The sequence below is a fragment of the Cornus florida genome, unplaced genomic scaffold (genome assembly GCF_030987335.1).
Source record: "Cornus florida cultivar Cherokee Brave unplaced genomic scaffold, ASM3098733v1 CherokeeBrave_3.0.0_Hap2_Chr08, whole genome shotgun sequence".
NCBI classification, from domain to species: Eukaryota; Viridiplantae; Streptophyta; class Magnoliopsida; order Cornales; family Cornaceae; genus Cornus; species Cornus florida.
In genome coordinates, this window is record NW_026775578.1 from 2,089,858 (window position 1) to 2,111,512 (window position 21,655).

The window sequence follows — 21,655 nt, forward strand, 5'->3', positions numbered from 1 at the left end:
TATACAGTCATAGTGATTATGGAAATAAAAATTTAGGTCAAATCACTCCTCATTTTTTTCTTTTTATATAATATATAAAATAAAAATAAAATAAATTCTTTAAATTGGGGCCACAGTTAGTTAAGGAAACAAGACAAATAATTCCAGACAATAGTTATGGTATTTCAATGGCAAATACTCAAAAAGCAGATGATGCACACCCACACTAGTTGACATTATGCCAACTGAATAATTAAGCATTAGGAGGTGGTATTGAAAGACACTCTCACCAGATCCCTGCTCCTGGAAACAAACGCTTAAAATGAAAATCAATCACATTTCAAGCTCCACCTCTCTTGTATTTGGCACGTGCCAATGTTAAACGAAGATAAGAGAGTGATAATAAACAAGGATGGTATTCTTCCTCCAAAGTCCATGTAAAACATAGCAAAAACAAAATCAATAAAGTAGTAGAACTTGACTAACAATAGAAATAAAGACACAATCAACTAATTTTTACAAAACACTAGAAGAAGTTAGACCAACATATTTCCAAAAATGATTTCCGGTAGTTCAATACAAGTACACTCGATAACAAACAAAAATATACGAGCAACTGAGAGATCCTAAAATAATGGTCAATCTCCTCTACCTAGTTTTTTCACTTTTTTTCTTCACCAACTTCACCAGACCCATAAATTTTAATTTCTACTTCATCCATGTTGATGCTTTTTCTGTAATCCCCATTTTATATACCTTATTCAATCCGGGTATCAAAAAACAATTTCCACTGTTGAACTACAGAGAAACCAACAAGAGGATGCTTATTAAATTAATCGAATGGTATATACATATAGCAGGGGGCTAGAGTTGCAAAAATTGGTATAAAAACATGTTCAATATATACTCTAAATTTTATAGGGGTAAACATCCATAAACTAAATATAATACACGAGGACCTGAAGAGGGAAAGGGCTTTTGGGAGGGAGAGACCTGCAACAGGATTTCCATCAATACAGATCCCTGAGATTAGCCTAAGCTTTGATGGTGAAAAAGAACAATTAAATAAGGGATGCTATACACTTCAAGAAACCTCCTCTACATGAAGTAGCTGAGGGATTTCTTCTTCCTCGATCCACCTTCTCCATATAGTTCATTCCACTGGAGGAGCTCACTCATATTTGTAGAATCTGATGACACACTTGCACAGACCTGCATTTGAATATAGTAAGACTTGCTGCCCCTCTAATATTACATCAAACTCTCTTTTTTTTTTGATAAGTAATATTACATCAAACTCACTTATACCAGCCATGCCCAATAAACTGCATATATGTTGTGATATAATTTTATTTTTTTTATTTTTTGTCCACTATGGTGGTCTCGGACCTCTTAGAGCACCCAATAATCCACCACCGGGTATATGTAGTCCCCCCGGTCCCACATGCACCGGCAATTACCGGGAAAATTCCCTTGGGGAGGCCCCAAGGGGATTCTAACTCTTGACCTCCAAGATGTGAGGTGAGTGTCTTTGCAGCTATCCCCTTGGGGTTATATATGCGGCGATATATCTGATTGGAAATGTACATATCCATGAAAAGAGAAAATATTCTGAATGAATAAAAGAGTAATAAAGGGCTGACCAACACATTAGGTGAAAAAATGAAAATAATTAATGAATTAATTCAAGGAATACCTCAAAAGACCAACTATTTACAAGGGGTGACTCTAATGGTCATGTGGAAGACGATTATGAAGGTATAACAAGATCTTATAGTGTGTACTTGGTTTAAAAATAGATATGAACATTAAAGAAACTATAAAAGTGGATTAAACAAAATTTAGATTGATGTTTAAGGGGAAAAAAGTTTGATAGATTCTTTACAACTAAAAGATTTGACTGTTTAACAAGCATAATTTGTAAGGTTATCAATGAATAAGCTTAGCTTTGTAACATAAATAGACGATTTAAATGTATAAATAAATAAAGGAGATAAGAAGCCCAAGAACTAGGTGGTGGTGGACTTTAAAAGGGGCAAAAACTATGTAAGATTAAAATATTATAAAAGAACCAAAATTAAATCTAGAAGATAAAACTAATATAATGTGAAATTACATGGCCAAAAAAGAGGTCCCTGGAGAAACAGAAGTTAAAGGGCATCATCTAAAAGAACTATGTAATGGGATGAGGATATCCAAACCATAGCAGGGGCAAAAAAAAAAATGAAGGTGTTATAAGATTTGGCAAATAACCAGAAATCAATAAGATTCTAAAATACAATTATGGAAATAAAGAAAGTTACAAAAGTAGTAAAAGGCATTTGCTAAATTAAGGGACTTAAAAATTAGATATTTTAACCATATTATATGATTCAAGATGTCAAAGCAAGGCTTTTTTTTAACCCTCTGAGCATTGTTTACCATCATCCAATCAAAAGAAAATACGGAATTAACTTTTTTTGCTATTTTGTGAATTTTGATTTGATTTAGGACATAATTGGTGTGTTCTCTGATGAAGAGATGTAGAGAGGAGATGGCAGTGAAGTAAGTTGCAGCGGTAGGAGGTGGCGGGGAGAGGGAATGATTAGAGGGATTAGAGAGAGTAATTTAATACAAGGGTTATTTAATCACTTCAAATGTTATTTCACTAAAGCACTACTGGTTAAATGGAGGAGTGTGTCCAGCTTAATATGTGATCAATGTGTAACTATAAAATTAAAAAGTAAATTATATAAAGTAGTTACTGTATCAACCATTCTTTTATGGGACAATGTCGGGAGACCATAAAACATGTTCGTAAGTGAAAATGGTACCATCAGCACTCAACATCTTATAAAACAATCTGAGCAAAACTAGATACATTTTTTCTGCCTTCCGTAGCAAGACAACCTGCCAACAAAAAATAAGGCTCTCAAGCATCCCAAAGAGAGCAACACAGACTCTGGTCCCTATCATACACGACCGCGATAAATCTAGGTTACTGTACAACACCGTGCTCAGAGAATGCATTATATTCCACAATGAGGGCCACTTTGTTTGAACAATGCTAAAAATATCCAGGAACAACACTTTAAGAGGAAAATCCCTATACAAAGCATCAGGCAAGAACCCACCTGGTAAGACGATATGCTTGAAGAACCCTCTCATCCCCCTTCCTAAAGCCACCTTGTAAGACAATCTAATGTCATTTAAGGTCCAAACACTCCTATTAGTCCCAAACTTCAGTCCATCATCCTACTCTGCAAACCATAGCCACAACCACTTGACCAGACCCAATATTTTAAAGCCAAAGGATTAATAAGATTCTGACATTAAAATGAGTTGAGAACAGACTAGCTAACAAACTTAATTTAAGCTAGCGAACGAACTCTTGTTTAGACGACCACCTTTTTGCATGCCAATTAAGCAAGTGCAAACTCAAACCAAAACTTAACTACTGATTTATATAAATCCTCTTACTCCCATATACTTCCAGCATCGTGCTCTCACTCTCTTGTTATTGCTCATGCACTGGTTTTGCACGAAAGCCCCACCACAAGGGGGGAAACAAAAAAGAGGGACGGGGATGCCTTTTTTTGGGCCATAATTAATCCAGAAACATAATCAAATTGTGCCTTCAAGTCAGGTCCACAAGAGAAATCAATCATTTGCTTTCTTAATCAAGGAAGCCAAAGTAAATTCCAGGAAAAAAAGATGGTCAGATATTATACCTGTTCATGAGCAAATTTAAAATCCTCCAAGCTCAGAGGTCGGATGTCTGAACTGCTGCACAATGCAGGTAAGGGTCTGTCCTCTGCCAATGCCAAGGCTTTCTCCTGAAATTGAGCAAATATATTATCAGATTGATTGTTAAAAGAAGCAAAAGAAATTGCTCTGCACATAATTTGACATTCCATTCCAAAATGAACTTAATGCAAGGTCCAATACATGCATATCATATATATATGTGTGTGTGTGTGTGTGTGTACATAATTCAATTACATCAATGACCTTTTATTGTTCGGACCGAAATGCATTCAAATGGCTTAGCAACTGCAGAATTAAAAGATAAAGAACCCAAAAGAACGACATACCAACCCAGAAGTCAATACAATTTGCCAGGTCAGTATTAATCGCAAAAAGAAGATAAAACATAAAAGTCTTCTTTAATAGGTGCACCTCCATGAAAACTAACTTATCAGTTAAATAAACTCAACAGGAGAGAGAAGTATCCCTGACATGTTGCTGCTATAAAATAAAAAAATTAAGAAATATAAAGAGAGACGAAGCAAGGCTTTATCGCTTTCGTTTTTTTTTTTTTTTTTTTGATAAGTAAGACTTTATCGCTTTCTTTCAAAATCTAAAACCAATCTGACCAAAAATTCATATGAAAATCAGTCAATCCATGGTGAGTATAATGGACTTGGACAGAACCAGTATACAATTTCATCTTTTTATCCGTACAACTCTATTTCACATGAGACTCGACGGATTAGGTGCCCTAGTGATTGATAACTGTAACAATGCATGTTGTATCTAGCTGCCAGAGTCCAAGGTTCACATGCCCATTTCTTGAATCAAATCCTTACAGTTCTTAGAATTATCGGCGAAGTTTATCAACCTTTGAATTAGTTTATGCCTTTTCACTTAGATCTAACAGTTTGACGTGTACGAAAACTGTGGATGATTTGCTTTTCTGTGCGCGTCCGCATGTGAGTGGAATTTTGTTTCCCGTGTATGACATTGATAGGCTTGAATGTTGTATTAATGTGTTTTATTTGGTTCTAGGTTGTTATATAAGATCTATAACAGTACCCATCAGAAATGATGGTGAATCCAGATCATTTGAACTCTTCAATTACATGGCATGCACATAAGAAAACTGGACAAACTTTACATGCAATGACTTGTAAACAAGTAATTGCAACCCAAAAGGGCATTCAATGTTGACCTAAAACCACAAGGCCAATAGAAAAAACAGCAAGAATTAATGAAGTGCTATTTCTGCAACCAAGAAATCTGATACAATAATCTTTTTATCAAGTATACCACATATAACTAAGGTAACTTTGACGTTTAAATAACTGAGCAACTGCATCCAGATACTTATGGTGTAAAACTGACCTTCTTTTCCTTCTCTAAGATTTCTCTTATGGGACAATGGGCTGCTGTCACACAAAGATTCTGAAACCCAAACTTTAATCAGACGAACCAGATATGGACCAAAAAAAAAGGGGGAAAGTTTATCAATTTGAAATAAGTAAAGCTTGAGGATTAAGAAAATTCATAAACAACCTTTAAGTCACTTCCTGAATACCCATCAGTCATGTTAGCAACTGCGTCAAGATTAACATCAGGTGCAAGTTCTTCCTTGGCTAAAATAACTCTTAAAATTTTCTCTCTATTTGGAGCATCTGGCAAGTTTACCATCAATCTGCATCAATATAAGTGTACATGAAACTGTCAATTATCGTGACATTTTATACCAGCCATATAGAATCAAAAGAGCAATTGCAACAAGTATTGTTTTTGCCTTCGGGGAAGCCTCCTGATAACAGCCTCATCAAGGTCAAATGGCCTATTAGTGGCAGCAAGTACAAGTACGCGTTCCTTATCCTTTGTACGCAGACCATCCCAGTTCACCATGAACTCATTCTTCATTTTACGCATTGCTTCATGTTCTCCAGGATTTTCACGTCTTCCTAACATGCTGTCAACCTAGAACCAAATATGTGCAAATGTAAAAGAGTTTGAAAAAAAAAAAAAAAAATTAAATAAATTGAACATTGAAGAAAGAAAAGTTGACTCTGAAACTACTTTTATGATCACTGAAAGTAGCACAATGGATATAACAGATTACAGAAATAAAAAATTATATATATACACAAACACAACAATAATATATTTAAATATTGCTAGAAGAGACTTAATTACAAAACTTTACCTAAAACAAGAACAAAAATGAGCCACTTATCAAGTGTCAGAAATGAATATGAAGACCATTCAACCAACCTCGTCGACAAAAATAACACTAGGAGCAATTTTACTAGCCAGCGTGAACACCGCTTTGACATACTTCTCCCCTTCACCAAACCACTATAAGCAACAAAAAGGCATCAATCGTTTTGAATATGGAAGCTTATGCACAAAAGCAGCAAAACCAACAGTCATATACAAGAAAGTACCTTCGAAGTAATGCTTGACATTGATATGTTAATAAAATTTGCACCAGCTTCAGTTGCAACAGCTTTTGCAACCATTGTTTTACCAGTACCAGGAGGTCCAAAGAGAAGTATTCCCTTGCAAGGCTGGAAAGAGAGTTACATACTTGGTGACAAAGCAAACAAGATGAACAAGCTTGATTTCACTGGGAATTTGGAGAACGAAACTACACTATATTGTGTAAAAAAGTATGAAAGGAAAAATAAAAGCCACTTACCTTTGTCAGCTGTCCTTTACCAAACAATTCTGGCCTTTGAAGAGGTAGCATCACCAATTCTTTCAGAGTATCTTTCACATTTTCTAAGGCTCCGATGTCATCAAAACTAACCCCAATATCTCCAGGAGGAATAACATCCGCGAGAAGTCTTTTCTCGAATTCATTCTCAGTAACCACATCCTGAAAACTCTTTTAGTCATACTCCAATATCATGGTACAAAAGAAGTGTTGGATAAAAAGAACAACGAAAGAAGAGGAAGAGATACAATTCAGAAAAAGAACCGATCAAGGTAACCAGAAAAATCCAGATATTATCAACTTCACCTTAAGTGATTTCTTTAAACTTTTGGTTTCGTTTTGAATACCCTGTAAAATGTTAAGCCCATACCTAATACTGCAAAATAAGACACAGTAATTTAAACATCAGAACATATAGAGGAACATCAAAGCAACATATTTTTCATTTCTCTTCCAACATTGTTAAAGACAAGAAAAACTACTATCGTAACCTTTCGCTAGAAATCACAAGTTTGGCATCTTTAACCGAAACTTCAGAGAAATGCATAAAGTGGTGACTCAAAGCCCATCCTAAAATTTTCTCCGAACCTATTAAAATCAGAAATAGAACATCACTAAACAACACAACCAAGATCACAGTAACCAAAAAGCACAACTACTAATTGTAGCATTGTAGTTCAAGATAATACTGACTTTCATTTGTCAGGGCTTGATCCTTTATGCACACTGTTTCAAGGTCAGGGCAGTTCAGCCCAATTCGGTTTAAAACCTGAAATCATGAAGCCAAATGTTAGTAAACAAGGGCATAAAGGTAACATCAGAAAAAGATTTCTGCTTTGTTTTCTAAATAACCAAAAGAAAATACTCCCTCTGTCCCATATTCCATAATAAACGTCCACCTTTCCTTATGCTGTCCCAAAATAATTGTCCCAATTCAAAAAGTCAATGTTTTATTTTTTCACCATTCCCAAATTACCCTTCTTGCATTGAACTTATAAAAATAAAACGCCATCACATCACTTGGACCCACCATGGATAGATTTGGTAATTCATTCACTACCAATGCAATTAAAAACCACTTCTTTTTTGATAATCAGGATGTCCAGGGCTTTTGCCCGGACTAATCCACGGGACCAGTACAAGCACCCTCCCACATGCATCGGGTAAACCTCAAACTATGTCCGCGGCCATGGCCCCTAATGAATTGTTTGCACCTAGAAGGAATCGATCCTGAGACCTGATACTTCTTGAGGCACCAAAGTACAATTATTTTTAAGTTCCCTAAAAGGACACTTAAATTGGGAAGGAGGGAGTAATACAATTCAACATCCACTTGGAAGGGAAGAAAATCTCCATCTTGACACAAATTATGATCCATTTTTTTATAAGTAAATTATGCCCATGAACTAGCATATAATCGGCAAGCTATGATAACTGCAATGTTAATGCATCTCTCAAGATACTACAGTTAAGTTGATTTTTATGCAAAAGCTACCTAACACAAAAATTAATGTGTACATCAACAACTACAGAACCGAGACAGAAAGAAATGAATAGACAGATAGTAATCTTAAAATTGCAGAAAAACAATAGCCTGTAACATGCAGGTGACTACTCACTGAGCGAAGGCTAACAATATTTGACTGTGATTTTAAAGTCTCGATATCACGATCCAACTGCTGTTTCCAGTCCAAAAGTAGAGTTTCATCCTGCCACAGTTTGAATAAATATCAAGTGCCTACCACACACAATAAAATAATTATAGAACACTATTGGATCACCAAGTGTAGAATCAGTACCTGAGGCATCTGTATAGTAACCTTGTTCGGGAAAAGACGGGTGAGCTGCTTCATTGTTTTGGGGGTGTCTTTGTTTTTATCATGCAGTCTACCAAAGTTATCCTGGATAACAATATAGTTACATAACATAAATGATTCAGGAAGTATTGCAAATTTTACATAGAATACAAACTCTTGCCCCATAGTGCTTACACTCTGAGAGTGGAGAATGTTGTACTTTAAAGTCAAGACTTGATGATGACAAATGCATTAGGTTCTTAACCGGATAATACAATCTCAAAATCAATATTAAGCACAATGATGAATATATCATCAGTAACAACAGTTCGATCACGATCACTTAGGGCCTGTTTGGCAACCGTTTCCATTTTGCATTTCTGTTTTCATCCGAAACAGAAACGGCATTTTTGCTGTGGAGGGTGTTCAATAGTGATTGGAAGCATGTTTGGTAATGTAAAATTTGTTGCAAGATTTTTTGAAGCAAAAACAAAAAAACATGTTTGGTAAAGAAGCGTTGCAAGATTGAAAAACAAAATGGCTGGTTATAAAAGAACATTTAGGCTGCATTCACTAACGGGAAACATTTCTTGTTTTCTGTTGCCAACCCTTAAAAAGGCAAAAACAAAAATAAAAATCGTGTTTGATAATTTTTTTTCGTTTTTTTATAATCAAAAACATTTTTCATTTTTGTGAAGAAAAGAGAAAACATAAAAAAGGTATTTCCACTGTTTTCGGCACTGTAGCTTAAAACGTTTTCACTATTGTTACTATACAAACAATATTAATTTCAAACAAAATCCATGTTATTCGTGTTATATATTAATGCTACATATTAAATACTAATAAAAATATATTTTTTTAATGTCTAATATATTATAGAATAATGTAAATTATTTTATTTAATAAAAAATATAGTTTTAATATATAATATAGATTTTTTTTGAGACAATAATATTTATGATTTATTATGTATTTTTTTATTTTATATTATTATACACTTATATTTTTATTTAATTTTTATTTTACATATCATATCTATATTATATTATATGTAAACACTAAATTATAAATAATGTTTTTGATCTATTATATGTAAACATTAAACTATAAATAATATTTTATTACATATAGGAAATATTATTTAATATTTTGATCTATTATAATATACTATCTGTTAAATATATGATGTAAACGTATACATCATCGTTTTTGTCTTATTATATATTATTTTATACTTATTTATTGGTTATTATTAAGATTTGTGAGTTTAAATTAGATATTGTATTTTATTATCATGTATTGGTTATTGTTAATATTTGTGAAATAATTGAATGGCATACATTCTCCATATTTTTAGGCTTTTTAGAACTAATGAATAAATAAATAATAAAATAAAATATTTTAAAATAATTGTACATCTGGTAACAAAAATGTATTACTAAACATTGTTATTGTTATCAGTTTTATAAATTCTGGCAACAGCAAGGGTTAATAAACGCCATTTCACCTTTCTTGTTTTCACTTTGAAAAGCAAAATTATGTTTCCGTTTCTTGCAACAGTAAAAACAAAAAATGTTTCACATTAGTGAACACAGCCTTATAGTTTTTTTGCAATGTTCACTACAGTGTTTTTTGCTAAATTGCGAAAACATTAGGAAACCAATTTGGGGTTTCTAATTTGGGCCTCTTCTTGGCAACAAACGTGGTACTATTCAAAAAGCAACAAAAGTTACGAAACGCTTTTGGGTGTTTTGCTTCACTACAGTACACTACCTGCGACAGAAAACACAAAACAAAAGCGGTTGCCAAACAGGCCCTAGAAGATAACATTCTATATAAAACAAGTGAAAGAGAGTTGATATTTGAAATTGATGAACAATCAAAGCACATACAAGAATGAATCTAAAGAAAATAGCTACACCCAAAGTGTCGGGCGAGGGAGAGAGCACACGCACACATACAGATGAGCTGCAGAAACAATGTTCGACATACCGGAAATGCAAGGTCAAAGAGTGCTGTTTGGTTGCTCCCGAACTTCGTAAACAGAAGACCACCAGGATGGGACTGTAAAACATACATAATACATGCTATTTAAGATATGTAAAATACAATTGCAGAAGAACTAAGACGCAAAAATATAAACTACGTACTTTCTCCTTGCGGTTGTCCATCTGGGTATGGGAAGCGATAACCACTATATTCTCCGATAAACTTTCAAGCTTAATCTTGAAAGCAGCATATGCCTCTGGATTACCCACCATAGACTTCTCTACGTCTTTCAGAAATAAAATTAGCGGGATGTGTCTACTTTCATTTGAAGCAACCTAAAAAATATGAGATGCACAGAATACATTACTACAAATTATTTAATATAAACAACACATCTGTAATGTGAACTCATAAAAGCCTAAATCTTTTCATTTGGAAAAACAATGCACCAACATATACCTCAAACAGGTCATTAATGGCAAGCTTGTCAATATCATCACCATTAGAGTTATCCAGGCGAAGCAAGTCAGCTGCACCGAAAAAATCATACTGTCATCAGTCCAGAAATAAAAAAGAATTGCAGGATATTGCCACAGAACCCAAGGGCAAAAATGTAAATCAACTGAAAGGAGGGGGCAGAAAATCACCAGCACAAAAGAAACCATGGTCATCTTCGCAAAGGCCCCCAAGATCATTGCCTTCTGGAATAGCTCTATCAAACCTAACCCCAATTTTGGAAGATCCATTATCTTCAAATGGAAGTATTACTTTGCCTCTATAACCATATGTCGGGCCCCTGCAAACAATCACAGAAGTTACAATTTCACATAAAGAAGACATAGGATAACGCATCCAAGGTCATTGACTTTATCCCATCCCAGCAAGCACTACCTTTAGCTGTGTCAACAACAGTTCCATAATCAAGATTAAAGACTTCAACTATTCAGTCAGGTCAAATCACCCAGAAATTTGAGGATCACACTAATTTGACACGCAGTGAAACCTCATCCTACAAGTTTATCATCTACGTGTTTATCATCTACATAAGTTTATCCAACTGGTAGTTTCTTACTAAGCCAAGCAACTGAAGTGGAAATGAGATAATTTTAAACCCAAACCTACAATGTAGCTCTAGACTCCAACTTTCGTAGGTTTGGCCTACTTCCTATCTTAGGCACTATCTTTTTAGGAGTAAATTCAAACTTTAGTCTACCTACTGAACTGGAACATGCTCATACACACCTTAGCATATCATTAGCCTATTGGTCACTTTGCCAAACACAGTGAAAGGCATCAAAATCCCCATGAGGTCACATAATTAACACAGGCATACAAGTGGGTAGGTACAAGAAACCAAATATACAATTAAGTGATACAATGCCTCTTATCTAGGCCGCCCAAGGGACATATTTTCTCCTTCACATTATAGGCATCCGGAAGTCTCCATCACTCATATCATAACCAAATTGAAGAGGAATTATAAAAGCCCCTATATGTATTGTCCAAAAACTGGTCAATGGTATGTTTGAGAAGGAATAAATTGGAGAGTATATATCTGAAACATTAAATTTCGTTTAGGGAAGGGGTTATAGTTATAATGTGAGTGGATCTGGTGTGGTAACAGCACGGTGCTGTATTGCACCGGACGGATGTGATCACTCACACACCCTGAGGTAAAGCACTATGCAATGTTCCGCAGAGGATCTGGACTCTAGTTATTGTATGTAAAATTCTAAAATTGTAGGGTAGTGTACGAATAACATTGTACTATGGGTCATTCAAAAACTATGCGGGGTTCCATTAGTAACAGTTCTATATAAGCATGAAGAACCAGTATGGACAGTAAAAAAAACAAATACATTACATCAAGCTGCAAGGGTTTTTCTTTTGACGAAGCACTTCATACTAATGATTGAAGAACATAGTGTTATCGAAGGCCCAAAGTGCACTAAGGCAAAAGGAGTCCTTTGGAGCCTAGGCACAAGGCAATGCGCGCACCTGAGAGAAGTGAGGCGCACAATTGAAAATTTTCATATTCCATATTAAAGGCACACCTGGGCACACAACATGAACATGTGTTGCGAATGTATGAGCCTGGAGCCTAGGCCCACCTTTAACAACACTGGAAGAAATACTAGAAATGGAGGAAGTTTCCCCTTAGATCATTAGATATGTCATCAAATACACCAATACATGGTGTTTCCAAGTTTCTGCCACACTTTTTGGGGTCTGCCTATTGCCTGGACAGTCCTTCTAAACCTATTCAAGGCCATAAAAGCCATTAAAGGAAGTTCTTTCAGACATCTGAATCCACTACCCGAAACAGAATGGACAGTACCGCATATTGTCCTATCTAGGTAATGGTCCCGGTACTCGCCCCTTACCTGATCGACAGAGAGCTTTCCTCTAAGATGGGCAGTCAAATTGGAGTTGTGATTAGCGTTTTTCGTTCTGTGTTAGTTTATTTCCGGCTCACTTGGCCATAATAGTCCTTTGACTGTCCTCCCAAATCATCACTGCCAATGGCAGAGCCTGCTGTACTAGACTCAACCACCAATTTTGTTCCTCCATAATATTATGTGCAGGGAGTTTTTGGGTAACAATGTTAGGCACAAAGCACTTTACGACTGTAATCTATATATTTAGTTATAACCTTCATTGAGAAATATGGAGCAGATTGGATAATAATATTTGTCACATAACAGTTATATTTAACTTCAATTAATAGAAAAAAATACCTTAGAGGAGCTTGAAGAGGAGAAAATCCAGATGATACTGAGCCCACATATTTTACTCTATCACCTGCCAAAGGCAATTGTTGGTAAAACCAAAGTAAGTTATCTAAAAGATCAATAGTTCGATAAAAAATAAAGTGCAAGAAAACAGAAGGGACACAAAAACCTAGGGACGGAGCCAGTGTGGGGCTGGGGGGGATTTTTTTTTTTTTAGTTTTATGTTCATATACTTGTGAAAATCTACTAAATGCCCCTCCTAAAATTTTCAATTTATAGAAGTATCTAAAATTTTTTCTTTCTTTTTTCTTTTAATCTTAAAATTCCTTTGATTCCCTTATTAAAAATTACATACCACATCTTCAATCAAACCCTAATTTTTTTCCCCTTCAAAGTTCTCTCATTTTTCTTTTCTTGTTCTTCTTTTCTTTTCTTTTCTTTTCTTTTCTTCTCTTCTCTTCTCTTCGCTTCTCTTCTTAAATGAATAAGAAGGTCAAGCATCTATATATTGTAAATGCAATACTTCAGAGTAAAAATAGTGTACTGGGCAAGCCCTTTTTTACCTTTCTTGAATGTATAGCTCTTTGATGAAGCAGTAGATGCCTCCTGCTTAGGCTGAGCCTGAGAGCTTATGGTAGACCCACCAGTTATATCGGCTTCAACACTTGAAGCTGGTTTCTTGAGCTGCAATGCAGCTGTTTGGGCAGCCCGTTTAGCAAACACACTTGCTCTTTCAGGCTTTGAACTTTCTTTTATAGGATCACACTCCTTTTGGACTGATCCCTGAATTACATTTTAAGGTACATTAGGATAAAAAAAAGTAGGACTCGTGTACTTCAACTCCTCCCACTTAAGAATGTAAATGTTGCTAAAGAATGAGGAAAGAAACAAAATAATCTCATTGAAGAAGTGACATAGATCCTAAGGAAAGAAAATAAATTTCTACTGAATGAGGAATCAAAATAATCTCAGTGAATAAACTTACGCCGGGCAATAGAAGAGAATCAACTATTAGAAGTCTAGCACCAAAATGTTTGGCAAGTGCCTTGGTCAGTGTTTCCTGATAAATTTCTGAACCTAGAAATGGAACCATGGGAATTATAATGTAGAAGATGAATCAAACAGAAAAAATTTAAGAATAGAACAAATTTTGAACACCAATAGGAGACCAAATGTATTACCTGCCTGACCAGATAATAATATTCTTGGGCACACGGTAGGGAGATCAGAGGTGTACTTTGCAAATTTATTACATTTCAAATGTATGTATGTAGAAGCAATCAAAACGTTCTTTGTGGTCTCACTGTCAGAATACACAAATCTATAAGATAAATCACCAAACAACATGAACTAAATCATGCAGATTCACGAAATACAGAAACTGGAAAATTTTCTTCAAATTAAACGTCACCAATCTGAAGACACGCACACGTATATGTACATATGTAAAAATCTAAAGAACCCAAATGAATTTTGGGAGAAACAGGGATTTTCAAATTCATGGGAATATACAGCAACAATAAAATGGAAGTCTCGAATAAACCCATAACATTAATCACAGCATAGAAATGTTAGTGATTTCATAGTATTAATCACATCACAGCCAAGGATTTTATCAGAAATCAGATCAACTTTTGCATTCAGTGCAATTAAGTCTGAAGTACCAATGTCACCAAACCTATTGGATCCTACCTTACACTCCATGTTCTTATGATAACCAGTGGCCAACATTCATCAGAGTTACACACCGCACATGATGCAATTAGACGCTCTCAATGGCATAGCTGCTTCGGGCATCAACTTAGAAACTTCCACATGGTTCAATAGGCAAGCACTATATCACATTAGAAGAATCCTCAAGCAAACAAACACCTAACCTGCCTATCTCGAAAAATACTGTTTAAAAAAAAAAAAAAAAAAAGAACCAAGTATAGACTATAGCAAAGCTTCAACTTTCAATTACCATCAAACTGGACAAAAAATAAAGCCAGATACATAACAGCTCAAACGAGGATACAGGTAATATAGAACTATAGAAGTTGGTTAAGTAGGAAAAAATTAAAAGCTATGTGTGCACATACTCGTGTGTTACCATTTATAACAGTGAATACATGAGACATTAAACCATTTCTAACAGTGAATACATGCATGCAAATACAAATGTCTACGAAGAGATCAACTCTTAAAGCTAATTATAATATCAAACTACCTAAAGCATCCAAATTTTATATTTAGACAAGATGTGCACACTGAAAGCTGATCATAATATCAAACAAGCTAAAGCATCCAAATTCTCCATTTATTTAGGAGTGAAATCTAAACCATTTGCAAAAACCAAAAACACCTATGAAAGTATCTATTTACAAGTACCACAAACAGTTCCCCTCTAGCAATCCAACCAATCAACATGCTTCAATAATTAAATATAACAAAAAACAATCAAGCCAGTGTCACGCGATAAAAATATTTACTGATTTAAGAGATAAAAAATAAAAAAGATCGTTGCATTTGACAGAATGCACAGAAGAAAACATAACAAAATCAATACAAAAATAAATAAACAGAAGTAGAAAGATCATTAACAGCCTAAAACTGAGTTCCAAGTTTTGTATACCTTAGATAATATGGGAAGTTTTCGAATGAAATTTCAATGTCATTCGGATTGAGAATTTCTTGTTGCAACCTATCTTTAAACACCTTATGCCTTGTTGATGATAAAATTGGAGGGTCAATATCTTTGAGCAATTCTCTTATTTCCCTTTGCTCATCAAGAATTTTCGAGATGCTACCACTCAAATCAAACTCAGAAGCAGAAGATCGTGCAAGCATCCTCAGGAGAGGCCGTAATTCATGAGTTGCCCCAGGGACTTTGCCGATTTCTCCATCGTTAGAGGCATCAAGATTCAGGCCTTCATTAGCAGCATCAGAAGATGGAATAACAGCTTTATCCCTCGATGAGATACCGGCCTCCTCGTTATGATCAGTATCCTTCATGTCAGCATCCAGAATAGGATTATCAGACACTTCACAAGCAGAAGGTAACATAGGCATTTCAGGACCTTGTTGCACATCCTCGTCATTTCGTGACGGTGGAGGAAGAAGAGATAACTCTTTCCTGATATTAGACAAAGATGCTAATATAGATGCCCCTGCAACAGCTGATGGGTCTCCTGATCTTGCCTCAAAATGTAATCCTTTAAACGGAGCACTATGGGCTTCTAATATGCTTACTGAAGGTGGCATGCCAGCAGCAGCTAAGTTGTCACTGACAAGGTGCTGGAAAATCTGATGTGTGTTAAGGAAACTTGCTTCTCTGAGGGAGTAAGGAGGGTTAAATATATATACTAAGACTGCATAAAACAATAATGAATTCCCAGTAACTAGAATAAACTAGATATCTACCACATATGCTGCATTGAAAAATTTTGGCACAAAAGGATACATAAGCATGTTTACCAGATGAACTAAAAACCACCTCATCACCTTCATTCAGATGTATAGTTGAATTTTTAGGGTAAACCTTGCCATTTACTTGGACAGCACCTTTCCCCCCAGTAATTTCTAGTAAGGTTACAGAAGAACCTCCTAACTGAGCATAGTAAAAGAGAACCATAAGAAATTCTGCCAATCATGCTTGGAATACGATAAAACAACAAGGCTGATTCCACCTTTTTTCTGATAAGTAAAACCAAGGGTGGTTTCACACTTCCATGAATTTATTTATGACCAAGTAACACATCCATTACATCAATAAATGGCACAAGAAGTTATACCTCAGGCTCTATGCGCCTCAGATTACACAAAGATTTACTAATGGATGGATCTCTCAGTGACAAGTCGCATTGACGGCCTTGACCAACAGTGAATATGGGACTGCTCATAATCACATGAGGATTCTGGAGTAAATGTAGAAGTTACAAACATTAGAAACAATAAGAATGTAAGTTTCAACAAATAACCACCTATGGAGATACATCAAAATCAAAATATTCTGCATTGATTACTGGGAAAAAATAATTAACGGCAACATACAAGTTCAGGTCAAAAATTAACAAGAAGACGAAATAGAAATTTCGTCTTTCCAAGGTTCGTCAATTCACTTTCACGCCTAGAAAAATCAAACTCGTCTAAAGCAAAAAAGTTTTCCCTTACCATCCAAGACAAGATGGTGAGGTACAGCAGAAGGTGCTGTATTTCTTTTTGCATAAATGCTCTAAGACCATTGGCTTGCCTAAAGCCTAATGAGCTCTTTATAGTTCTCTGATAGTATTTCTCATAAATTCGGATAAATAAACATTAAAAATACAAATAATTTCCTGCCCATTTTCTGAGCCTAGCACGTGAATTATTAAAATGGAAAAAATATGAAATTACATTATTTTTTTAGTTTTGATGAAATTACGTTTTTGTTTTATTTTTGACATTAGCAATATCATCCAATATATATATATAAATTATGTATAATGAGAGATACAATAAGCCTAATCTGGTTATAATTTCCTCGCACAAGGTTTACTCCCAGAATTGCAACAAGTTAGTGGATGAGTTTTGAACCTCTCTCTTGACAGTGGTTCCAATATTAACATCAGCAATAAAGGGGTGGTTCAATTGAATATAAAGATAAGGGTCAAGGAGAAAAACTTACGAATAATAATACATGTACAATAGTTTTTTCAAGGATTGTATGGGGCTCAGAAATGGCAAAGTCAGTTCTAAGGTGAAAAAAATGCTAGTATCAGCAAACTGTCAAGTTTTTTTAGTTTGGGTTGTTAATCAACTTCAAACAAACAAACAAACAAACAAAAAAGGAGATTTAAGCATTTCAAAGACCTTCAGAAGAAGGCACGAGAAGGTTGAGAATGGATGTCAATGCTTGGATGACTTGCCTTGTTCTAGAACACTGGAAGTAACGTCAAAAAGAAGGGGGAGTATGATAGCAACTTTAATCCGTAGGGAACTAGGAAGCATGGACACAACTCAAAGGTCAAAGAATTCGTGTTAGATATGGCCCGACACGTCTCGGACATGCCAAAAGACAGTGTTTGGAATTTTATTTTATTCTTACTTTCAGACACGCATGTTTCATTGTCATGGAGTTCTTAAAAAAAAAAAAAAGGTTTAAACTGTAAATATGATGTGACTTCTTTGAAAATTCTTGATAATAGGGCAGTCATAACAAAAAATATTTCAAATTTTTTGTTTAGAAAACAATTATAATTGTTGTTGTGGAGTAGATTCAATTGTGTTGTTCTTTAATCAGTAAACTAAACTATTTTTATAACTCACTAGTAATTATGATTTGTGATTTTTTCATTGTTAGATTGATGAAAAATAATATTTAAAATATATATATATTACTCTAAGAACTTTAAATAAATAGTATTAAAAGTTTATTAAAAATAGTATTACTCTTAAAATATAGGATCATGAATATAAAATGATATATTTATTAGTCGTTGTGTCGTGTCCCCACCCATTTGTCGTATCTGTGTCGTGTCTTGTATTTGAATCCATGCTTAAACAGGGCATTTTGTCAAGAGCCTGACGAGAAGTTCCATTTCTCGTCACAAATATAGAGGATTTTAAACACTCTTGTTCAGCTCCCATTTGACCCATCTAAGGTCTTGCTCACTCCCTCATAGAAAGATTGCAAGGGCAAGGTTCAGAACTACCTAATAACTCAAAAGAACAACTCTTTTTTAAAGGATAAAGATGACATATTTCCATGCGCAACATGAAGTCTAATGGATGCATAGGCATTTTCTTTGATGAGGTTCAATGTTCATTTGATTGGTGGAACACAAGCCAAAAGAGAGCTTTCAATCAAACAGCTTAATGCACAAGGTAAATTTGAATAGCATAAGTTGATTGAACAGAATATAGCAAACAAGGAGTGCACATAAAAACAGAGCATCTCTTCATCAAAGGGAGACGAGGAATTATAGAGTGTGAGGTGATAGAAGTGAGGCAGCAGCTTATGACAATACCGGGCTAGAATCCTAAACATCCCATCCTCTAGGAAGTCCTAAAATGCTTCTCATGGTAAATGCTCATTCTGGGTGTTCTCAAGAGAAATTAATTTGTGGAATCAAACAATCTTTGGCCCACTGCTAAAGGGCAAGGCGAGTGTACCACTGAAGAGTAGAGGCACTTGTGAAAAGGCCCAGCCCAACGTTTACTAGTTAAAAATCACAGTGTCAAAGAAACTTCTCGCCTATGGAACTGGGAAAGCATCCATCAAGTGGTAGTTGGGCAAACAATGTCAGCACAGAACTAGCAAAAAATCATGGTGGTAAATTCTCACGTTAAGTTCAGCAACCTTAAAGATTCTAGATTTTTTAAAGAGACATCAATTGTAAAATCTAACAATCTTAGGCCCACTACCTAAGGGCAAGGACACCACAGAAGAGTAGATGCAGTTGTTTAAAGGGCATTAAGCCCTTTTCTTTTTGCATTACTTGTGGATAAATGCTATATAGGGTATGCTATTTGCCGATGATATTGTTTTGATTGGTGAAACTAGAGTTGGAATTAGAGCTAAACTATAGGTTTTGGGGAAGAAGGTTTAGAATCAAGTATGTTTAAGATAAGTAAGACTGAAATTGAGAATACAGAATGTAACTTTGGTAAAAATGTATTAAAAAGCAAACATTCTTTTTTCGTAGGCTCGATAATGCACAGAAAGGGACAAATTGGAGACAAACTTCTAAAATTGAAAGAGAAATTTTATAAAACAGCTATTACACGTCATACTTCAGGCTAAAAACAACATATTCAACAACTTAATGTCAGGAATGCAAATGTTGATTTGGACGTGTGGCAAGACAAGAAAATAATAATAAATAATAAAATATAAAAATAAATTTGTAAGATGGTTGAAATAGCCCATATATGAGTCAGGATTAAGAAAAAATAAATCAAAATCAAACATACATAAAACACATTTTGGTAAACTTACCAGCTTCAATAATTCATACCATTTTTTTTTTTTTTGATAATTAATAATTCATACCAAATATTAAAAACAAAATTTCAAACAGAGAAAACAGTTCAGTCAAACCCAATAATTATATTCAATAAGAACCCTATTTTTCTGTTCGTCTGCTTATAAAAGCATTTTAAAATAGATGGAAAACTTGCAACAGATATTGAGTAAAGATTCATTTTCTCCCTATCTTGCAAATCTTTGCAATTAAATAAAGTGAAGATGAAAAAACAGATGACGAAAAAATAAGATGAAAAAGGCCTGCCTGAGAAAACTGGGAGAGAAGCTTTCCCCATGCGACTTTAACATTTGATTTCAGTTGCCGTTTTTTGGCCCGATTCAACACTGAGCCACCAGACTTTGTCTTCTCCGCATGGATTGCGGAATCACCTAAGGCCCATCACCGGATACAATAAGAAACACTATAAATTGAAAAATATAGCAGAAAAGGCCCAGAAATCCAAGAAAGTTAAAGTACATGCAAAAGCAAGAAATCGCACCTGGAGACGTTGGAGACACCAAGGGCTCATCTTCCACTGGAACAGCTGCGGATTTTTCTGGTACAGTCGCATCAAATCCATCGGATGGTTTGGAGAGATCAGCACATGGCGGATCAGACGATCGAACCTCCAGTCCCTTAGATTCACAACCCGATTCCTTCGCCGGACCTAGGGTTCCGATCGGAGGTGCACGAGGTGTCTCGTTCGTTGATGACGAAGCCTCCGCCGCCTGAAGTACCGATCAGAACACATCAAACTCGTAGAATTCACATGAATCTGAATAAACATATATACATATATGATGCACATTAATGGATGGATAAGCTAAACCCAAACCCTAATCGGAAAAGAACGAACCTTTGACCTTTTGCCGTTGGGAAGAGGAGGAGAACATGAAGAAGAGAGCGGACGTTTCGAGGAAGATGAGCTTCGTCTGGTTTCAACCATGTCGATCTTGTTTGATGAAAGGTTTGTTCCGGAGAATAAGAACAGAGATTTATTTCATATAGAGAGAGAGAGAAAAGGGGGTGAATGATTGCGGGATATCAGTTATCAAGCTTTCTGTTCTAAGTTTTTTTATATTTTATATACTCCGTATGTAATATACATATGAGAGAGAGAGAGTGGGGGTTATTAAGCGGCAGGAAGTAGGAAGGAGCGGTTTGGGTGAGTCATAAAGAGTGAGAGAGAAAATTTAATGATGTTTTGGTAAGGGTCAAAAGCCAGGGGATCTTTTCTAGTCTCTAAATTATCCTCAAATTTTGATATCTCGTGTTTCTCTCGTATACATTGACCATAATCCAAAATAAATTTATTCTGTAAAAGTAAAATATTCCCCAAAAAAATTAACTTTCTAAAAAATATGTACTGTATTCTCAAAGATTCCATATTTTCAATAACTTTTAAGTTATACAATCTGGTATGAATATGATTGTGTTATTAGCATGTTTACAGTGTGTAGAATAAAACATGTAATTTTTACAAATAAGTCGTATCTAAGATAGGTTTTATCCAAAGTAGCATAAGTAAAGACAATTTACACATTATTTAAAAAACAAAAAAATATTATTTTATGAAATGACAACAACACCACTAACTTCCTAAGTGGTTTGGTGGGGAAAAATAATTTGAATGGAAGGGATAGAAGTAGACTAATCAATGGATAGGATTATGTTCTGAATCCAATATGAATTGTTGGACGTTGATTATGTAAAAAAATTGATACGCCCATAATG

The 21,655-nt window shown here is 35.0% G+C and overlaps 1 protein-coding gene across 1 annotated transcript; it reads right to left on the bottom strand.

Moving 5' to 3' along the window:
- Positions 1-778: 778 nt before the first annotated feature.
- Positions 779-21,075, bottom strand: LOC132268846 (uncharacterized). The gene is made up of 27 exons (XM_059769707.1): positions 20,778-21,075; positions 20,421-20,649; positions 20,186-20,310; positions 16,709-16,831; positions 16,378-16,524; positions 15,550-16,220; positions 14,117-14,238; positions 13,921-14,012; positions 13,499-13,718; positions 12,942-13,005; positions 10,851-10,999; positions 10,663-10,733; positions 10,365-10,538; positions 10,207-10,278; positions 8,215-8,316; positions 8,035-8,124; positions 7,109-7,184; positions 6,907-7,003; positions 6,722-6,791; positions 6,398-6,577; positions 6,144-6,266; positions 5,971-6,054; positions 5,492-5,676; positions 5,254-5,392; positions 5,083-5,142; positions 3,690-3,794; positions 779-1,191 (listed from the first exon to the last, which is right to left on the bottom strand). The coding sequence occupies exons 1-27, from the start codon at positions 20,865-20,867 to the stop codon at positions 1,078-1,080; spliced, it is 3,774 nt and encodes a 1,257-aa protein (XP_059625690.1). The 5' UTR covers positions 20,868-21,075; the 3' UTR covers positions 779-1,077.
- Positions 21,076-21,655: the final 580 nt, after the last annotated feature.